Source organism: Helianthus annuus, chromosome 4 (assembly GCF_002127325.2).
Source record: "Helianthus annuus cultivar XRQ/B chromosome 4, HanXRQr2.0-SUNRISE, whole genome shotgun sequence".
NCBI lineage: Eukaryota > Viridiplantae > Streptophyta > Magnoliopsida > Asterales > Asteraceae > Helianthus > Helianthus annuus.
Window position 1 is genome coordinate 65,801,397 of NC_035436.2, and position 22,001 is coordinate 65,823,397.

The 22,001-nt window shown below is 38.9% G+C and overlaps 1 protein-coding gene and 1 long non-coding RNA gene across 2 annotated transcripts; one reads left to right on the plus strand and one right to left on the minus strand.

Moving 5' to 3' along the window:
- The first annotated feature begins 15,262 nt into the window (after window positions 1-15,262).
- On the plus strand, window positions 15,263-20,367 carry LOC110936923. The gene is made up of 3 exons (XR_002590406.2): window positions 15,263-15,446; window positions 19,651-19,726; window positions 20,144-20,367. It is a non-coding gene; the product is annotated as an uncharacterized LOC110936923 (long non-coding RNA).
- On the minus strand, window positions 16,821-21,347 carry LOC110936922 (probable beta-D-xylosidase 7). Its single transcript, XM_022179327.2, has 6 exons — window positions 20,919-21,347; window positions 20,443-20,745; window positions 20,087-20,256; window positions 19,604-19,701; window positions 18,462-19,223; window positions 16,821-17,570 (listed from the first exon to the last, which is right to left on the minus strand). Exons 1-6 carry the CDS (start codon window positions 21,315-21,317, stop codon window positions 16,852-16,854), a joined length of 2,451 nt encoding a protein of 816 aa, XP_022035019.1. The 5' UTR covers window positions 21,318-21,347; the 3' UTR covers window positions 16,821-16,851.
- Between the last annotated feature and the right edge of the window lie 654 nt (window positions 21,348-22,001).

Sequence of the window (22,001 nt, forward strand, 5' to 3'; positions counted from 1 at the left end):
ACTAAAAAAATGAAACAAAAAAAATGAAATAAACTAAAAAATGATTGCATAATTAAAATAAAACGTTAAACATAATCATAATTAAACAAAAAATTTAATTATCTGATACGCCGAAACGTGTTTGAAGCCACGATTGTAGGTATGCGTGTAGTTGATGAGGGCGACTTGTATGATGTCGTCTTCCGCAAGGCCACCACCCTCATTTTCCACCATGTTGTGCACCGTCTTAAATCTTTCACTATCTAAACGGATAGTCCTAAAACGCGAAAAATGCATCCACGATTCGGGTGGTGTCACCCATATGAATACAAAATTGTTGGAAAATACGTCCCCAAGACGAACCTCTTGAGCGGTTACGAGGCGTGTAGTTGGTAAGCGTTTCGACCCACGATTCGCATAACGCAATGTCCTCTTCTTCGGTCCACGGAATTATTCCCATTTTCTTGGGAATTTTTGAAGTGAAGTTGTAAAAGTTGAGAGGAGTTTAGATGAATTGAGAGAGTTTGTAAAATAATGGTAGAAGGGGTTGGTTATATAGGCGAAGTTATTTATTTTTGAAAAGTATTTTTTTTAAAACTTACTGTTGACACAACGGCCACTACCCACGTCCACTAAGAACGTGTCATATTGCTCCACATATGTATTCCACACCAGTGGAAATCCTACAGCCTCAACTCCTGATGTGTGTCGGTGTGTATATATTTTTGATGTATATTTAAGCCCCTTTTTACACTTTTAACCAAGTTTTAAATTTATAAAACACGATATTTACTAACACTAAACACACATATGGGCAAGTGCACCCATCGTGGACGTAGTATAGTGTTGGTAAGATACCGAGGTCGTCCAAGGACACAAGAGCTTTTAGTACCGGTTTATCCTCAACGTCTAATCAAATAAAAAAGGTTAGAAAAATGTTTTTAAACTAAGAAAATAAAAACTAACTAAATGCTGAAAAATAAAAATAAAATAAAAACAGATAGACAAGATGAATCACTTGGATCCGACATGTGTATTAGTATAACCTTTGATTATTTTTGCACTTTTGCACTTGTTTAAGAGATTATCTTAGTTATTGTAGTAGGCCCCTCTTTTGAAGGCGACGTTACCCTCAACCCAGTAGTTTGAGTCAGCAAGGATACAATCCTAAAGGGTCGGATTATTGAAAGATAATTAATTAAGTTATTAATGCAAATTGTGGTAGGCCCCGCTTTTGGCGGTGACGTTACCCTCGGCTAAGTAGTCTGAGTCAGCAGGGATACAGTCCTAAATAGCCGGGTTATAGTATTAATAGTAGTTAACTTATGAGGGGGTCAAAGAGTTTGGATCCCCGCCATCCAATACCTATGGGCATTGAAGGAGATCCTACTAAATTTGACCCAGGTCCCAAGCAGGACCTCTAAACGCTGAACAAGGGCAAGACCCTTACCAAACCGTTCCCTTAACCCCCGACCAGGTAGCCAACATACCTCCATATAGACCGTGGAGATATGAATGGTGAAAATCTTTTATTTTATATAGACAGTAAAATAATGCCAAGACACCACGGACAAACGATAAGGAAAGATCACCTTCAACATAAGTAACTAGTTATTAAAGTCATTAATACAAAACCAAATAAAAAGTGCAAAAGATTAAAAATAAAAAGTATTATACTAAACACTTGTCTTCACCAAGTGATGTAAGAGACTTAGGCAAACATGGCCTTGATTGTCAAGAACTCTTACGATCAATCTTGGATCCCGAGACGACTCACACACTCTACGATGGACAATGGATGATGGTGGTGGATGATGGTGTTATGGTGGTGGTGGGTGGTGGATGAAGTGTGAGAGAGGTGGTGTGCCAAGGGATGAGAGAAAATGAAGCCAAGCTCCTCTATTTATAGGCTGAACAGAAGGCTGGACACGGCCCCGTGTCCGCTGGACACGGCCCCGTGCCTGTCTGACATTCTCTCTCTCTTCATTAATTGTAATTGCGAATTACAATTAATGCGCCTGCTGTACTTTCACCACGCCCCCGTGCCCGCTGGACACGGCCCCGTGGTGGGCAATGGAAGCTTCTACTGGTTTGTCTTTTCTGCTGCTTCCTGGGCACGCCCCCGTGTTCGCTGGACACGGGGCGTGTTCAGACTCTGTTTCTTCTCCTTTGCTTTGGGAGGTGCCGTTGAGGGTCCGGGCAGTCTACTTTTGTTCCTTTTCTTGTATTTATGGTAGAATTAGTTGTCTTTTTGCTTCTTTTGTGATTTTGAGCTCATTTCATCCTGAAAATACAAAAGGAAGACAAAAACACTCTTTTTCCAACATTAGTACTTAAAAAGGGTTAGTTTTATGCCTTAATTGATGTGATTTATATGTTGCATTTTACACACATCAACTCCCATGCCACCCTTCACGCCGTTGACGAGCCAGTATACATAGGGCTGTAAACGAACCGAACGAACACGAACAAGGCTATGTTCGTGTTCGTTCGTTAAGAAAATTAACATGTTCGCGAACTGTTCACGAACGCATACCGAACATAAGTTTATGTTCATGTTCGTTCGTTAAGGAAATTCAGTTGTTCACGAACAGTTCGTGAACACTGGTCTCGAACACATACGAACACAAACGAACGCAAACAAATAAAAAAGAACGCAAACGAACATTTAACTTAAAAATAAAAAAATAAAAATATTGTTATCCTTAAACATTAGATATAAGTAGTTAAATACAACCATCAAATGATAAATCAAAACACAAGAAGTCTAATATACCACCAAACGATGAATCAACTTTAACTAACTTAGACATAATTATCCCTAAAAATGTCTTATAATGTCCAAATTTAGCTAACTTAGAAAAAATAGGGTTTCAAGTTTTCAATATGTTTAGATAAGATGTTTATTATTTATTATTTTTTAATATAATCAAACGAACACGGATGAACGTATCCGAACATATTACCGAACGTTCACGAACGCCGTCGAACGAACGAGACCTATGTTCGTGTTCGTTCGCTAAGCTAACCGAACGAAATTTTTTGTTCGTGTTCGTTCGTTAAGCTAATCGAACGAACATAAACGAACTTCCCGCCGAACGGTTCACGAACTGTTTGTTGAACGTTCGGTTCGTTTACAGCCCTAAGTATACACAGTGTGAAAAGGCCTAAGCACCTTTTTTCACGGCTAAAGTGTGGTATTTTAATAAAGGGTGAATTGCAAGTTTTGTCATTTTTCTTTATACATTTTTGGTGTTCTTTGTGTTTAAAATTGATAACTTTTGTACTTAATGTTTTAAATTGCTACACGTTCTATTCTTTAGGCCTAACCCAGTTATTTTTTTCAGTTAGTTTATATCACATAAGTGTAGTTTAGTCTTTTTACTCATTTATTATTTAAAAAATATTTTAACAAATAAAACAAAAATAAATATAAAAAATTAATTAATATGATAAACATGTGTGTAGATATTTATTTATTTATCTTTGTAAATATCAAGAGGACTTTTGGGGTGAAGGGTTAGGCTTGGGTTAAAGGTGGGTGGTTGGGTTAGTGGTTAGTAAAAAGGGCGAAAATCGTAAAAAGCGTCGGTTTTCGTAAAATACCTTGTTTTTAGTGACTTTTTATTTTGAAGTATTTCTCCAAACAAGCTTTTTTATAGCTTTTGTTTGTTTTTGACTTCATCATCATTTTATTTTATTTTATTTTTTTATTTTTTTTTGATCGTCACATAAAAAGGTGAGTTTACGAAAAAGCGAGCTTGTTACTAAAATAAAGGGTGAAAAAATAAAAAGGTTTTTGGTGGGTAAAAAGGGTTTTGGGGTAATGAAATGAAAGGTTTAGTCTCAAAGGGGTTATCTAGGGGGATTTTGTGTAGGTGATAAAAAAAATTGAAAAATAATGGTTTTGAAAGAAAAATGGTTAGTCCTAATGCCTCCATCATTTACTTACTTGGGTTTAAGTTGGTAAGGACCGGGAATGTATCGTCGTGGCAAGTTCTAGATTTGTAAGAACCAAGCGGCTATTCACACAAGAAACGAAAAATGAGCATTTAGTCTAAATATGTATATTTTTATGCTCAATAAAGGCTCAAAACTCACTTTTGTGGGAATGGGTTTTTATGTGACCAAGTATATATAATCGAATTTTTAACTAAGCTTGTCATGCCGTTTCATAATTTTCTTATGTTGGTTCTTTTTTTATCACGACGCTATCGGTTGTAAACTTGTAAAAATATAACCTTTTTAGAACTTGTTATTCCCAACTTAAACTAAGACAAGTAAATAATAAAAAAAAAAATTGAAAAAAAAGTTTTTGAAAAAATTTGGGGTGTTTAGCGGTTCCAATAGAGTTTTATGTAAGGCTTGTGTTTAGGATTTGCAAAATTCAAGGTTTTAGCATCCCCCCCACACTTAAATTACACATTGTCCTCAATGTGTCCAAAAATAATGTTTTTGGTTGATTAGAATGTGTAAAAGCATGTTAAAAAGCAAAGATTTTTGTTACTGCAGTCTGGGCACGGCCCCGTGTCCATTGGACACGGCCCCGTGGCGAACTGCCAGTAATGAAAACTTACAGAAGTTGAACACGGGGGCGTGTTGGGTGAACACGGCCACGTGTCTGGCAAAAATTTGCTGGTCAGTAACCAAACAGCAGGTCTGGGAGATGAACACGGGGGCGTGTCGGCTGGACACGTCCCCGTGTGGACAGTCTGTGAGCCTGAAAAACAGGTTTTGTCTCCCGGTTTCTCCATCATAGGGCTGCAAGTGCTAATGTTTAGCACTCTAACCCTCGCATTGCACCTGTTTAAACACTAAATACCAACCAAACAAGCACAAACCATCCTAAATTACCATCGTCAAGCATCATCCAAACATAAAGTAAAAATAAAACAAAGATAAAAAGTAGTTAGAGAAAGTAAATTGTTCGACAAATGGCACGCAGGCCATGAATTGTTTGATAGATAGAAGGGCACTTAAACCTGTGGGCTCATCACCAACTAGCCCCTTGTTCCTTCAAGCCTCCTACTCCATGTCTTCATCACTACCATCACCTCCACCCCCGTGCCTCGCCATGTACTCCCGGATGCTACCGATATCATCTTGTATATCGTTAATGTTGCGTTCGATAGCTCCAACCCGGTGGTGTGTGTTGTTGGCGAGATTGTAGGTGTTCCTTGTGCACATGAGGTTTTCCTGCAAAAGATCATGTAAACTTTGAAAGTTAGGAAAACCACCTCCTTGAGAGGAGGATTGGCCCGGATCGCCTTGGGGTGGGTACTGAAAATGGGGATGTGGTGCATGAAGAACTAGAGCCTCTTGCGGGTTCCATGCATAGCCTTGCGTCTTCTGAAAGCTCACCGTCCCGTCCTCCGCTTCATAAAGCAAGTTCATGGATCGGCAAATGTGATAATCGACCCGTCCCGACCATGGACTCCTTTCAAAGGACCTTGGGATATTCGTGAAGTGCTTGAAAAGACGGTACACCCATCCTCCGAAGAAGATCGGTGTAGGAGCATGAGCAAGGCGGTTTAGGTGCATGTTTCGCAGTAGGAGGTACGGAACATCGAGAGGCTTCTGGTTGTGGATGCAGTGAAGGACGACCAAATCTTTCAACCCAACAACGCCACTACTGTCGTGGCGTTGGTTCAGCGAGTACGATAGGAGCCTGTGGATGTATCGGTATAGCGGGTCCCTCAGTTTGGTGCTTCTGGTGCTGCTCAGGTCGTAGATTCCTTCACCTATTTGAGCCCATGCGGCTTGGCGTTCAGTTGCATCCAAGTCTCGTAATCCCCCAGTATTCTCTTCATTCCCCGCTTCCTCTTCACTATATAGCCCAATGATGGCTCCAAACTGTGCCATGGAGGTTGTGAACGTGGTCCCTCCACATCGGAATGTGACTGCATCATGGTCAAACGGGTCACATCTCGAGTTGAAAAGGAAGGTGCTGTAGAACTCCATCGTGCATTGATGCACCGACCGTAGTCGGGTGGTCAATGCGACATGCAGTGGACCCCTCATAATGTTGTTGAAGCGGTCAAGTTGATTCACCATGGTTAGCAAGTCGGTACACGCCCGCCTTGGGTACTCTTCCGGTCTTGTTTGTAGAACCTCGTATCGTGCCCTAGCGTCCAGTTCACTTGCGTTAAACCTTGTGAATTTAGCCATCTGAAAAGAATATAAAAAGTTAGTACGAAACAAGGAAAATCAGAGTGAAACTGCAAACAGTGGGCTGGACACGGCCCCGTGTTCAGCGGACACGGCCCCGTGTCCAGGCGTCTGTAACTCAAAAATTCCATTTTTCGTCCCGGTTTCGAAAACCTGAAAATTTTTAGCCCAATAGTAGCGGTTTTTCCCGAAAATGAAACCCTAAGTGTCATTTTTCCCAAAACAAACCATTTACCCTTTCAATTTCGTGTTTTTCGGTTCAAGAACAAGGGTTTGGTGTTTTAGTTGGAAATTGGACAAATCTATCAACAATACATGCTTATTTACTTTCTACTACTCTAATCTAAACTACTACTAACAAATTTCATCAAAAATTTTGAGTTCGATCCGGATGAACATGAAGAACCCTAGATTTTTCCCCAATTTTTGATGTTTTAACTACATGCAAGTAACTAATCTAACTACTAAAGAGGATAGAATCATACCTTGACGTTGTTAGATTCGGTGGTGACGTTGAAAAACTGCAGAAAATCGCCTCAAACCAGAGCGTTTTCGGCTAAACGGGGCGTGTGGAATGGTGTAACTGATAGGAAAAGAGGGTTTTATCCCGACAGTTGCCTTGACACGGCCCCGTGTCCAGCGGACACGGCCCCGTGCCGAGCAAAGTTTTTAAATTTTTTTTTATGTGCTCGTGTGCATGCCCCTTATTTCCGAAAAATGGTTAGACGATTTACCGGTTTTTAAACGTACACTTACCTGTAACATGTCGGGTATGAGTTTATTTGTTAACCGTCTGAAGTGAGATCTCCTCTTCCTCATCCTCAATGGATCCTCGGTAGAGTTTCAGCCGTTGGCCATTGACTTTAAATGGCGTCCCATTTCGAGTTTTAATTTCTACTGCACCGTGTGGAAAAACATGGGTGACAGAAAAAGGTCCTGACCACCTAGATTTTAGCTTACCAGGAAATAATCGAAGTCGTGAATTAAACAATAGAACTTGATCTCCAACCCGAAATTCATTAGATTTAATATATTTATCATGTAAATTTTTCATTCTTTCTTTATAAATTTCGGAGTTAGAATATGCATAATTCCTAAGTTCGTCTAATTCGTTTATTTGACAAAATCGATTTTTACCGGCATTTTCCAAATCTAAGTTTACGTTTTTTATTGCCCAGTAGGCTTTGTGAGCTATTTCTACTGGCAAGTGACAACTTTTTCCATAGACGAGTTTATATGGGGTTGTGCCTATAGTAGTTTTCTAAGCAGTTCGAAAAGCCCATAAAGCGTCGTCTAATTTGTCGGCCCATTCTTTTTTATTTATTCCTACGGTTTTTTCAAGTATTCGTTTTAAACCTCGATTAGTCACTTCGGCTTGCCCATTTGTTTGAGGATGATATGCTGTTGAGACCCGGTGATAGACCCCATACCTTGTTAATATTTTTTCGAGTTGATGATTGCAAAAATGGGTACCTCTATCACTTATTAAAGCCTTTGGTGTCCCGAAACGAGAGAACAGCTTTTTCAGAAATTTTACCACTACTCTTCCATCATTTGTTGGAAGAGCCTCGGCCTCCGCCCATTTAGACAAGTAATCGACTGCCACAAGTATATATTTGTTTCCCTTTGAAGGTGGGAAAGGTCCCATGAAATCGAGTCCCCACACATCAAAGATTTCACAGACGAGAATGCCGTTTTGAGGCATTTCGTTTTTGGAAGAAATATTACCTGATCTCTGGCAGGCATCACATGTCTTTACAAGGTTTTGTGCATCCTTGTAAATGGTCGGCCAGTAGAATCCCGAATAAAATACCTTTCGTGCGGTACTTGTGGCACCATGATGTCCTCCGTATGGGCCTTCATGACAATGACGGAGAATTCTTCGTGCTTCATTACCATGGACACACCTTCGGATGAGCTGGTCAGCACACATTTTGAAAAGATAGGGGTCTTCCCAAAAGTAATGCTTTACATCAGCAAAGAATTTCTTTCTTTGATGATGTGGCCATCCTTTTGTGACTATACCGCTAGCTAAGAAATTAGCGTAGTCGGCATACCATGGTTCTTGTCTACTTTCCATCATTTCCAAGGATTCCGTGGGAAATTTCTCGTTGATTTGCTCGTCTATGGTTGTCTCCAAAGCTGGGTCTTCTAAGCGTGAGAGATGATCTGCAGCAGTGTTTTCTGCTCCTCTTTTGTCCTTGATTTCAATGTCGAATTCTTGGAGGAGTAGAATCCATCTGATCAAACGGGGTTTTGCGTCTTGCTTCTTGAAGAGGTACCTGATGGCTGCATGGTCTGTATAGACTACTGTTTTAGAAAGAACAAGATAAGAACGAAATTTATCAAAAGCAAATACCACCGCTAGTAATTCTTTTTCTGTAGTTGTATAATTTTCTTGTGCATCATTAAGAGTTTTACTAGCATAATAAATTGGGTGGAAATGTTTTTCTTTTCTTTGTCCCAAGACTGCTCCAACAGCAAAGTCACTTGCATCGCACATGATTTCGAAAGGAAATTTCCAATCTGGCGCTATCATGATAGGTGCATTGACTAGCATTTCCTTGAGGGTTAGAAATGCTTGATTGCATTCCTTGTCAAAGATGAAGGGTGCATCTTTTTCAAGTAATTTTGTTAGAGGCCTTGAAATTTTTGAAAAGTCTTTGATAAACCTTCTATAAAATCCGGCATGTCCTAGGAAACTTCTGATTGCTCGCACGGAGGATGGAGGAGGTAATCGAGAAATAGTCTCTATTTTTGCTCGATCAACTTCCATTCCTTCGCTTGAGATTTTGTGACCGAGTACTATTCCCTCTGTTACCATGAAATGACATTTTTCCCAGTTAAGGGCGAGGTTAGTTTCCTCACATCGGGATAGCATTCGTTCAAGATTATCGAGGCATTGGTCATATGAGTCTCCAAAGATGGAAAAGTCATCCATGAAGACTTCCATTGTCTTTTCGATCATATCATGGAAAATGGCGACCATACAACGTTGGAATGTTGCAGGCGCATTACATAGACCGAATGGCATGCGTCGATATGCGAAAGTTCCGTAGGGACATGTGAAAGTTGTTTTCTCTTGGTCTTCTGGTGCTATCGGTATTTGAAAGTAACCTGAAAAACCATCTAAGAAACAATAAAATTTATGACCGGATAATCTTTCTAACATTTGATCAATGAAGGGCAAAGGAAAGTGGTCTTTCCTTGTCGCTTCATTTAATCGCCTATAATCTATACAAACTCTCCATCCTGTGACGGTTCTTGTTGGTATTAATTCATTTTTCTCGTTAGTTATTACCGTCATACCTCCTTTCTTTGGGACTACTTGAACGGGACTTACCCACGGGCTATCGGAGATAGGGTAGATTAGTCCGGCGTCGAGTAGTTTGATGACTTCATTCTTAACCACTTCTTGAACATTGGGGTTCACTCTTCGTTGTGGTTGAATTACCGTTTTGTAGTCATCATTCATTAAAATTTTGTGCGTGCACATGGAAGGGCTTATTCCTTTAATATCTACAAGCTTCCAAGCGATCGCGTTTTTGTGTTTTTTAAGTAGGTTAACTAATTTCTCTTTTTCTATATTACTTAATTTAGATGAAATAATTACGGGTAAACTATCTTCTTTGCCTAGAAAAGCATATTCCAAACCTTTAGGAAGTTCTTTGAGCTCAATGGGTGGGTCTTTAGAAGACACCTTATTTTGTGGCTCATCTAGATTAAGAACCTTAAAGGTTTGTTCTATGGCTATCTCTTCTTCGACAAAGTGGTCCTCTTCGTTGGTCGTATCGGGTGGTTCAGCTTCATCTTCAATTAGGGGGTCATTGTTGCCAAAAGGATATTTCATTGAGCGCTCAAGATCTATGCTTCTTTTGAATGCCCCTAATTAAAGAGGTAGATTGTTGAATTTCCGGTTTTTCAAAGCTTTATGAGTTTGTACAAAAGGTTTTCCCAAGACTAAGGGGGCGTCATCAAGGATGACGAAGTCGGTTGGGATTACCAATTGATTTGTTTGAACCAAAACATCTTCAACTACACCGATTGATTCCATTACTTTTCGATCGGATAGAAAAATGGGAATTTGAAGTGGAGTAAAATCACTAACACTTAATTTTTCAAAAATGTAGTTAGGCATTATGTTAACACAAAGATCTTTATCAATGGTGATATTACTAATAAAGGAATTTTGAAAGAAACATGGAACCGGTGTAATGTTAATTTCAAAAGGATCTTCTTTTATTAGCGAGGTTTGATCATTAGTTAACTTAACACTTACTAAGTCTTTGATTTTAGCACTAGTGTTTAACTCTTTTAAAAACTTAGCATGAGGGGTTACTAAACAATGATTTTCGAAAGTAGGTGACAAGAGATTAATTTCTTCAAAATTAGACTCTTCTTGAATTTTAACATTATCGGACTCACCATTTTCGTTGTTTAACTCATGTGTCGGTTTTTCACTTTCTTGTTCTTCCATTTCTACACTTTCAACTACCTCTACGTTATTATCATTTTTTAGCTCTTCTCTTGCGCGGGATTCCTCTTCCCTTGCGCGAGATTCTTTTATATAACGTTCGATAGTTTTAAGTTGTTCCAATATCCTATTAGTTACTTCGGTGAGAGAAAAAGAATTTGGATCCTCAAAACTTGAATCCGGTTGTTCGATCCTTGGTTCCTCATAATTCTCATATGAAGTAGATGGTTCACACCATTGTTCTTCATTATAAGTATATGATGGATAAGGGTCGAAACTTTGTTCTTCATAGTACTCATATGAGGTGGGTTGTTCACGCCATGGTTCCTCATAATAAGAGTATGAAGGTGGTGGCTCATATCTTGAATCTTCAAAGTATGAGTATGAAGGCTCATACCTTGGTTCATCAAAATATGAGTATGAGGGAGGAGGTTCATACCTTTGGTCTTCATAGGATGTGTATGAAGTTGATGGCTCATACCTGGGCTCCTCATAATGGTTGTATGAATTGGATGGTTGATATGAGTTATTATATTGAACCGAGCGTGCGTTACGACAACTAGTGCAATAGTTACCCCTATAATCATCCTCATCATAGGTGTAGTTGTAACCTCTTGAGTATTGATCCATAAGAATCACTCAACAGATCACAACTGAGTCTCGGGACCAGAAAACAAAAATAAGACGGAAACAGAAGCTGGACACGGCCCGTGTTCAGTGGACACGGCCCCGTGGTCAGGGTCTGTATCTGGGCGTTTTAATTAAAGTCACTGGTCACGTTGAGCACGGGGGCGTGTTCAGTGAGCACGACCCCGTGTTCAGACTCTGTATCTGGGTATCTAACTAAAAATATGCAGCACGGGGGCGTGTTCAGTGAGCACGGCCCCGTGTTCAGGCTACTGTAAATGCAAACTAAACTAAAATGCAGAAAAATTTGCGCGCGTTTTGAAAAGGTTTTGAAAAACTGATTAGGCCGTCGATTTTAAGCTTTCTTAAAATCCTTGTGTCCCCGGCAGCGGCGCCAAAAACTTGATGTGTGTCGGTGTGTATATATTTTTGATATATATTTAAGCCCCTTTTTACACTTTTAACCAAGTTTTAAATTTATAAAACACGATATTTACTAACACTAAACACACATATGGGCAAGTGCACCCATCGTGGACGTAGTATAGTGTTGGTAAGATACCGAGGTCGTCCAAGGACACAAGAGCTTTTAGTACCGGTTTATCTTCAACGTCTAATCAAATCAAAAAGGTTAGAAAAATGTTTTTAAACTAAGAAAATAAAAACTAACTAAATGCTGAAAAATAAAAATAAAATAAAAACAGATAGACAAGATGAATCACTTGGATCCGACATGTGTATTAGTATAACCTTTGATTATTTTTGCACTTTTGCACTTGTTTAAGAGATTATCTTAGTTATTGTAGTAGGCCCCTCTTTTGAAGGCGACGTTACCCTCAACCCAGTAGTTTGAGTCAGCAAGGATACAATCCTAAAGGGTCGGATTATTGAAAGATAATTAATTAAGTTATTAATGCAAATTGTGGTAGGCCCCGCTTTTGGCGGTGACGTTACCCTCGGCTAAGTAGTCTGAGTCAGCAGGGATACAGTCCTAAATAGCCGGGTTATAGTATTAATAGTAGTTAACTTATGAGGGGGTCAAAGAGTTTGGATCCCCGCCATCCAATACCTATGGGCATTGAAGGAGATCCTACTAAATTTGACCCAGGTCCCAAGCAGGACCTCTAAACGCTGAACAAGGGCAAGACCCTTACCAAACCGTTCCCTTAACCCCCGACCAGGTAGCCAACATACCTCCATATAGACCGTGGAGATATGAATGGTGAAAATCTTTTATTTTATATAGACAGTAAAATAATGCCAAGACACCACGGACAAACGATAAGGAAAGATCACCTTCAACATAAGTAACTAGTTATTAAAGTCATTAATACAAAACCAAATAAAAAGTGCAAAAGATTAAAAATAAAAAGTATTATACTAAACACTTGTCTTCACCAAGTGATGTAAGAGACTTAGGCAAACATGGCCTTGATTGTCAAGAACTCTTACGATCAATCTTGGATCCCGAGACGACTCACACACTCTACGATGGACAATGGATGATGGTGGTGGATGATGGTGTTATGGTGGTGGTGGGTGGTGGATGAAGTGTGAGAGAGGTGGTGTGCCAAGGGATGAGAGAAAATGAAGCCAAGCTCCTCTATTTATAGGCTGAACAGAAGGCTGGACACGGCCCCGTGTCCGCTGGACACGGCCCCGTGCCTGTCTGACATTCTCTCTCTCTTCATTAATTGTAATTGCGAATTACAATTAATGCGCCTGCTGTACTTTCACCACGCCCCCGTGCCCGCTGGACACGGCCCCGTGGTGGGCAATGGAAGCTTCTACTGGTTTGTCTTTTCTGCTGCTTCCTGGGCACGCCCCCGTGTTCGCTGGACACGGGGCGTGTTCAGACTCTGTTTCTTCTCCTTTGCTTTGGGAGGTGCCGTTGAGGGTCCGGGCAGTCTACTTTTGTTCCTTTTCTTGTATTTATGGTAGAATTAGTTGTCTTTTTGCTTCTTTTGTGATTTTGAGCTCATTTCATCCTGAAAATACAAAAGGAAGACAAAAACACTCTTTTTCCAACATTAGTACTTAAAAAGGGTTAGTTTTATGCCTTAATTGATGTGATTTATATGTTGCATTTTACACACATCAACTCCCATGCCACCCTTCACGCCGTTGACGAGCCAGTATACATAGGGCTGTAAACGAACCGAACGAACACGAACAAGGCTATGTTCGTGTTCGTTCGTTAAGAAAATTAACATGTTCGCGAACTGTTCACGAACGCATACCGAACATAAGTTTATGTTCATGTTCGTTCGTTAAGGAAATTCAGTTGTTCACGAACAGTTCGTGAACACTGGTCTCGAACACATACGAACACAAACGAACGCAAACAAATAAAAAAGAACGCAAACGAACATTTAACTTAAAAATAAAAAAATAAAAATATTGTTATCCTTAAACATTAGATATAAGTAGTTAAATACAACCATCAAATGATAAATCAAAACACAAGAAGTCTAATATACCACCAAACGATGAATCAACTTTAACTAACTTAGACATAATTATCCCTAAAAATGTCTTATAATGTCCAAATTTAGCTAACTTAGAAAAAATAGGGTTTCAAGTTTTCAATATGTTTAGATAAGATGTTTATTATTTATTATTTTTTAATATAATCAAACGAACACGGATGAACGTATCCGAACATATTACCGAACGTTCACGAACGCCGTCGAACGAACGAGACCTATGTTCGTGTTCGTTCGCTAAGCTAACCGAACGAAATTTTTTGTTCGTGTTCGTTCGTTAAGCTAATCGAACGAACATAAACGAACTTCCCGCCGAACGGTTCACGAACTGTTTGTTGAACGTTCGGTTCGTTTACAGCCCTAAGTATACACAGTGTGAAAAGGCCTAAGCACCTTTTTTCACGGCTAAAGTGTGGTATTTTAATAAAGGGTGAATTGCAAGTTTTGTCATTTTTCTTTATACATTTTTGGTGTTCTTTGTGTTTAAAATTGATAACTTTTGTACTTAATGTTTTAAATTGCTACACGTTCTATTCTTTAGGCCTAACCCAGTTATTTTTTTCAGTTAGTTTATATCACATAAGTGTAGTTTAGTCTTTTTACTCATTTATTATTTAAAAAATATTTTAACAAATAAAACAAAAATAAATATAAAAAATTAATTAATATGATAAACATGTGTGTAGATATTTATTTATTTATTTATATTATATATGAAGAAAACCCCTCTCACTCTCTACCTCTCTCCAGCCACCACCCTCAATCACCTCTGGCCACCACTCTCAGTCACCTCTCTATCTCTTTCTACCTCTCTCCAACCACCACCAACAACCACTCCAGCCACCATTGAGTATAATTAGCAATTAGGCATGTAGCGATGTTCAAAACAGAATCAAACAAAGTTCTAGAGAAAAAGATAATTAGCAACTAAGAGCACTAATTGTTTAATGTAATGTCTAATGTGGTAGATACAGTGCCAATGAGAGATCCATTTTATACACAATCTGTGAATCTGTGAATTTAGGCCCATTATGTATTCACATAATTGACAAGATAACAAACATACCTTCAAATCTGCTATCTCATGTTCTCGTTTTGCAATGTCGATTGGAACTCAAAAGTCAAAATTGACATTTTATTACAGACACAAATATTATGCAGGTGGGGGGTAGTGGTTGGTGGTTGGAGTGCTGCTGTGCAGTGGCGAAGTTTGAAATTTTCGATCGGGGACGGAAGTCACTGGACCTAAAGTTTTCTATAAACCGGGGGTCGAAAACGTATATACCCAAAAATTTCTATACGAAAACTATATACTCTCTACCACTTAAATCCTTTCAAAAATGTCCTCATGTGTCTAAAATTAATTGAAAAAGTAAACTAGGTTAGGCTTATAGAAGTTGAAAGGATAAAACGTGTAATATTTTAAAATATTAATTAACTACTCATTAATTTTAAACCCAATTATGATGGATACCGCCTGCGAAAAAAGGTATAAAAAAATGAAAAAACTTGTAATTCACTGGCGAAATTGAGTATTGCTCAGCAGCCACCACAATAAATAATAATACGACCCCTCTTCAATAACCATCAATCCACTTCATTCGCTGTTCTAGAATTCTCGCAACAAATTCAACTTCAACCCTATCTCCTGCCATCCTTTTCACACTCTCAAAGCCATTAACACAATGATTCCGTATCTCCGTCCACAACAGGTGCGTAATTAACACAATCTTATGTTTCAAATTTCGCCTATAAACACTTTCTTTCGTCTAACTGATTTTAATATATGTAATTCGAGTAGCATTAGTTTTGATCATTGTAATAACCTGTTTGATTATAAAACAATAACAACAAGGCCTGATCAGCAAAACTAGGGTTAGAAATTTGAGATAGATAGACAGTTGTTGTTATTTCAGTAGTCATGGCAACATGATTAGGATAGTTTAGTTTAGTTGTGGACAGACTCCTAACCTTCGACCGGCGTTGTGTCCTCCACGGGTGCGATTTTAACGCCAGTTGTTGTTTGGTGTTGATGTGTTGGTATGTGGACCTGATGAAGGACTTGACGAGGTTTATCGAAAATGACAGTTTGGTACTTCATGTACAACTTTCTTGTATACGTGTTTCGGTTTGAGAGATGAGGGGGCTGATGAGTAAAACTGGGAGTCATTTTTAGAACAAGAGTTTCATCAGGAACTAGTTTATGGATTGATTGTAGTTGGTCTGTCAGTTTCTTCGCACTGTCATAGTAGACGGTGATAGGATTATTACCTTGTTTACGCCACGCTTGCGGTATGCGCGTATAATGTATATACGTGTGGGCCATCGGGGGGCAAAAGTGAAAGTGCACTAATTTTAACGTTATTTTTACTAATTTCGTGAAAATAACGTTAAAAGCATGCACTAATCGGTCTTTGTCCCGATTGCTGAGTGTTATGTGCATTAAGTCCAATACTTGATGCAAAACTACAATCGAGCCAGGGGTCTCACTGGAAGCAGCCTCTCTATTCCTACGGGGTAGAGGTAAGGCTGTCTACATCTTACCCTCCTTAGACCCTACCTTTGCTTTGCTATTAGTGGGATTTACTGAGTATGATGATGATGATGAGAGTGTTTGTTTTTTGATGAATATTTACTAAAAAATGTTTCTTCGATCACTTTCCAAAGTTGGGTAGTCGTGGTAGTTCCAATAGCAAGATGAGCGACGAAGCTATCGAGAGTTGTGTTGATACTTGATACAAGTGGACACGTATCCATCTGTTCGTTCCCAATTGTCACCGTCATCGGTGGGGTAGGTTAGACTTTAGAGCTTATGTGTTCAAGCAATCACATGGTTTTGAGAATTGTAACTGTTTAATTCTTCCAACTGAGGTAGTTTTCGTTGTTCAATTTAACACTCATGAAGCTTGTAACGTTGGTGATCCTTGTGAATCGTTGTGGGTCTTTTGGCCCCACATAACTACTTGATCAGGTTGTCATATTTGTTGGAAGTCAAGAACAAGACTAGGAGTTTGGTTTGTCATTGACCAAAAATCTGCTCCGATACAGTGAAAGAGTTTTTGTATAAAGCTTTTCTCATCATTCTATAAATTCGGAACTTGTTACGATGTATAATCATCAAAAGTAACTCAAGAGATCAAAGGAAACCAAAAAGACTACAATAATAGCTAAATAGTTGAAGTAAGTATAGTGAGACGAGAACTCTGCGTAAGATGTAGACGTTACATTCGAAACATCCCTATCAAAAACCGAAATCAGGTATTGCTGATCACCCACAGTAATATAATAAGACCCCTCTTCAATCACCATCAATCCATCCTCATTCGCTGTTCTAAAATGCTCACACGGGCTGATATCAAAATCAACTTCAACCCTTTCTCCCGCGATCGTTTTCACACTCTCGAAGCCTGCCAGTTGCGTCAACGGCTTATCGTTTCCATCCCCACTTTGATTCCGCTTCACGAACAGCAAAACCACATGTTTACCGTCCATTTCGCCGTGATTTTCGACCTCCAATGTTGCAGAAAACTTGGCGTTTTTACAAGCTTCTGTTTCTATGTCGTCAACAGGTGTGTAATGAACGGAATCTGAGGTTTTAAGTGTGGCGCCTTTGCTTGAGATTTGGCTTAAAAACAGTTTGTCTTGTGTGACATTTTTGAATCGGTATGTGTAATTCGAGTAGCTGAGCCCGTACCCGAATGGGAAAACTGTCGGGCCTGTGTAGAATCTATATGTACGGCCCGGGTAGCCTGAAGATGGATCTGGTCTCATTCGCATGTCTGTCATTGGTGTGTTGTTGAATTCTTTTGGGTACCATGTCATCGGTAGCTTCCCACCTGAAAGGTCGAGTTCAAGTGTGTTGTTAGTTCTCGAAAGGGCCTGCAAAATGATAATGATAGGTGCAATAGGCTGAACTAATAACCTTAGTAAGCCTGACAACCATGTCGGAAGTTAGAGGCGGCAAGAACTTTGGAGTTCATGGATTGGTTTTGACGGTTTATATGTTAAACCGTGGCAATTCCTACACGAACACGATAACACGACACGGACCTACACGAAGTTAACAGGTTTTGTGTCTATAACATGTCGACACGTTAAAAAATGCTTAATTTCGTGTCTTAACAGGTTAAATACCTGTTAACCTGTTAAGACCCATTAATGAGATGTCTATAATTTTAAATAAAAAATATGCGGGGGCTCCTAGTTTGAAATAAAAAAAAATATATGGAACTAAAGTTTATATATTTAATAACATGTCGTGTTCGTGTCTTAACAGGTTGTATGATATGCTGGTAATATTTTCGTGTCTTAACAGGACATTTCGTGTAACCTGTTTATATTATCAGCCATCAGGTCCATGTTTGGAAAATCTAACACGAAAGATTCTGTGCGTGTTCATGTTTACTTCTTTCGAGTTCGTATCTTATCGTGTTCGTGTCTTAACAAGTCGGGTTGACATGATATGCCAACCCTTATTAAATGGTAAGCCAAACCGTTGTGTATAGTTTGAAAGATCATAGATATTTCATGATGGAAAAACAATATTATTACAACAATTTCTAAATTTTTGTATAAAACAAGTTAGTGGGTTGAGGCAATCAAATATAGAGATTCTAGATCCGTGTGACCCTTTCTCTATTTAGCTAAAAGTTTTATTTGACATTTTGACCCATAAGATAAACCACAACCCACTTTGATCCATCTTAAACAGAGTTCTTAAACATTACCTGGATTATGATCACCAAAGATGACTTCTGCAAGTGCAATGCCACCTGATTCACCAGGATAACCACCCCACAAGATCGCACCGATCTTCGGATCACTTTTCGCGAACGAAATATCCACCGGACCACCACAAATCATAACCAAAACCACCGGTTTCTTAGCAGCTTTAGCAACTGCAGTGATCAAATCCTGTTGCTGACCTGGCAGCGCCAAATCCACACGATCAAAATCTTCCCTTTCCTCAGTCTGATCCAACCCCATAAACAGAACCACATAATCCGCCTTTTTAGCAACCTCAACAGCCTCACTAACAGAAGCAGTTGTACAGTTAACAGAGTCACAGCCTTTGTGATACTGTGTGTTGTTCACATAGTTTTCAAGTGCTTTGAGTGGTTCAATGGATTTGCAAGGTGGGCCCGCGTAGTTCCCGATGAGGGTGCGTGATGAGTTGGCGTTAGGACCTATAACGGCCAATGATGAGATGGTTTGTTTCAACGGTAGGAGTTTATCAGAGTTTTTTAGAAGAACAGTGCCGGTTTTTGCAGCCTCGAGGGCTAGGTCCTGGTGCGCTTTGGAGCAGACCTGGTTCGGACCGATGGAGCCGTATGGGAGTGAACTCGGGTCACCGTTGAACAAGCCAAGTCTCATTCTCATGGTGAAAAGGTTGCTAAGGGCTCTGTCTATGTCTGATTCTAGAAGCTTCTTCTTTTGGATTGCTGATTTTGTGTGGTTATTCAAGTAGGACCCACAGTTGAGATCCATGCCTGTTATTTTTTAACATAACAAAAAAAAAAAACATTAAGTACCTTAGAGGAAGGTCCATATGGGCCAAAATCATTATATTTTGGTTCGGGTTGGGTTGACCTAAGACATTTTTTGTTCGAATTTTTGTGATAACAAGAATATATTACTAACAATCATCCGATTTTATGAATTAAACAATTTAGGAGGTTCATGTGTTAAAAACACTTGGGGTGACTTACAACCCATTTGACCTGTTTCCTTTTAAGTTTGACTTTTTTTTTTTTAAATTTTCCCAGTACGACCTGGCAGAGAAATAACATAACCTGAATAAACCACTTCATTAGCAAATGGGTCGAAATAACATAACCTGCATTGACCCGTGCTGAATGTACATACATACCTGCTTTGAGCACTTCACTAACTGCATCTTCTGGAGTTTTTGTATAGTTTTGAACTTCATATATGATGGATACTGCATCACAATCTGAAGCGATGTACCTGAGCAAAGATGCCCGGAAAATAGGTGAAATTACTATGAAATGTTTCAAACTAAGAATTATTGTTAATCTCCTGATATGTTAATATCTAGGGGTGCTAAATGGGCTGTGTTTGCGGGCTGAACCTTAAATGAACCTGGATATCTTTCATGAGCCTGAAATCTGTGTCAGAAAAGCGTATTCATGGGTTGACAAGAACATGGCTCGTTTAACCCAAAAATAATTTTATTTTGTTTTATTTTTTTTGACACGGATTTGACCCGAACCCGTTTAGACTAAAACGAAATGTGTAAGTTTCGTGTTAGGTGGTAAAAACTAAGTATTGCACTTTTCTTGAGACAAATATTAAGTTTTTAGTTTTTTCTTGTTAAGGTTTCTTTTATTACCCTTGAAAGCTCCATTGCTTTCTAGCAATGTTGGTTAACAGATTTTTGTCGGCGCAGTTTGGGACTCCATTGACACGGTTGTAAGCGCACATGATTCCGCTAGCTTGGGCATTTTGTATGCAACTTTGGAAAGGCGGTTGATACGTGTCGGCAAGATCTTGCTTCGTCACCTGTTTTTGTATTTTCGCGCATGATTAGTGTTGCATGTATTCCATACTCTGAGTAAAGACATAATAAAATGGGTCGCTCTAATGAGGCCTGATCTGACTCATCGGTCTTAACCGTAATATGAAACCCAAGGTGGTGAAAAAGCACACAAGCGAAAGTATAAGGAGCTAAAAAGAAAATAAACTAACCTTGGCATCAAAACTGAATCTACCAACACCATTCCAGTGATCCAAATCATAAGCAGTGAAATGTTTGCAACAAGCAGAAGCTTGAAGATGTCCATCTTTAAGCCCTCCACCTTCAAAAGTGTCACCTTGGACCCCTCTAACATAAGAAATTGCATATATGCCACCGACCAATGGGTCTTCGCCAGGTGTCTCTTGACCTCTACCCCATCTAGGGTCCCTAAACACATTGATGTTTGGGGCCCAAAATGTCATTCCATTGGCTTGTCCTTGATTATAAACTGCCCTTGCTTCCAATCCAATTGCCTAAATTAGAATACAAGTACTTTTTATAAAACAATTATATCATATTAATTAATTTTAGTTAGTTGAGTATTTAACAAGAAGAAAGCATATGATTAAAGCAAATGGTTGTAACCACAGCTCTTATAATTACCAATGATTTAGTATTAAATTGGTACCGAGTTAACAAGGTTCACCTGGCCAATTCGGTACCATAGCCTGGCATCGAAAGAAGCTGCGGTGAGGATAACTTGTGGGAAACTTGTGGTGGACTTGATGGTACCATTGAGGAGAATGCCAAATCCCGAGTTAGAAACACCATGTAAAGCCTCTGACCACCACTCATAGGCAGGGATACCAAGTCGTGGGATTGCTGGTGCGGCATTGACTAGCTGTGGGATCTTCTCGTCAAGTGTGAGACGTGAGACGAGGTCATTGACGCGTGTGGAGATAGGTAGCGTGAGGTTGCAAAATGGGTATGATTTGGTAGCCGGGTTGGATGAGTCGCAGGCGAATGGTGGCTGAGCTGACTCAGTGAATATGATAATTGTTAGGTTGAGACATAAGATTAGTTGTATACTACAATAAAGTCTCATTGTGCCTTTTGAAGCACAACCAATTGATGCCAGAGAGATGTAGATATATAGAATGGAAGGTAAGGTTTGGAGTAAAAGAGAAAAAAGATAGGGACCAATAACCTTACTAGTATTATGATAGTGAACTATAAGCTACAATAAGTAAGAACTACTCTAAAAACATATTCAAGTTGGAACAACCATATTTTTGTTTAGCTTTTAAAAATTCTAAATAACTAATAAAATAAACTAGCAGTTTACCCGTCCGTTGGGACAGGTTTTTAAGATTAAGAACATCAATGACTATATGTATATTTAAAATAATGATGACTTTTTATTCAATTGCGATTAGTAACTACAACAGTTCTTAAATTGTCATACATACTACCTTAAAATCTAATATCTAATTTGCACAATTTAAAATGTTTAATTAATTATTTGTAAATTGATTAATGTAGGAATTGCTAACACCATTAAATGAAGATAAAAGAGGTCTTTCCATATTACATGTCTATGAAAGTAGTAAAAATAATAAAAACTATCAATGACAAGCAAACATGGATTATATTTATTGGCGTAAAAAAATTTACACAATATTTAAATTGTATAAATCATAAAAATTGTTATGTTTACCCTGCTAAGTTAATACGATCAACACTAACAAACATATTCTAAGCATATTAAAGTACCACATTAGTTACTAAA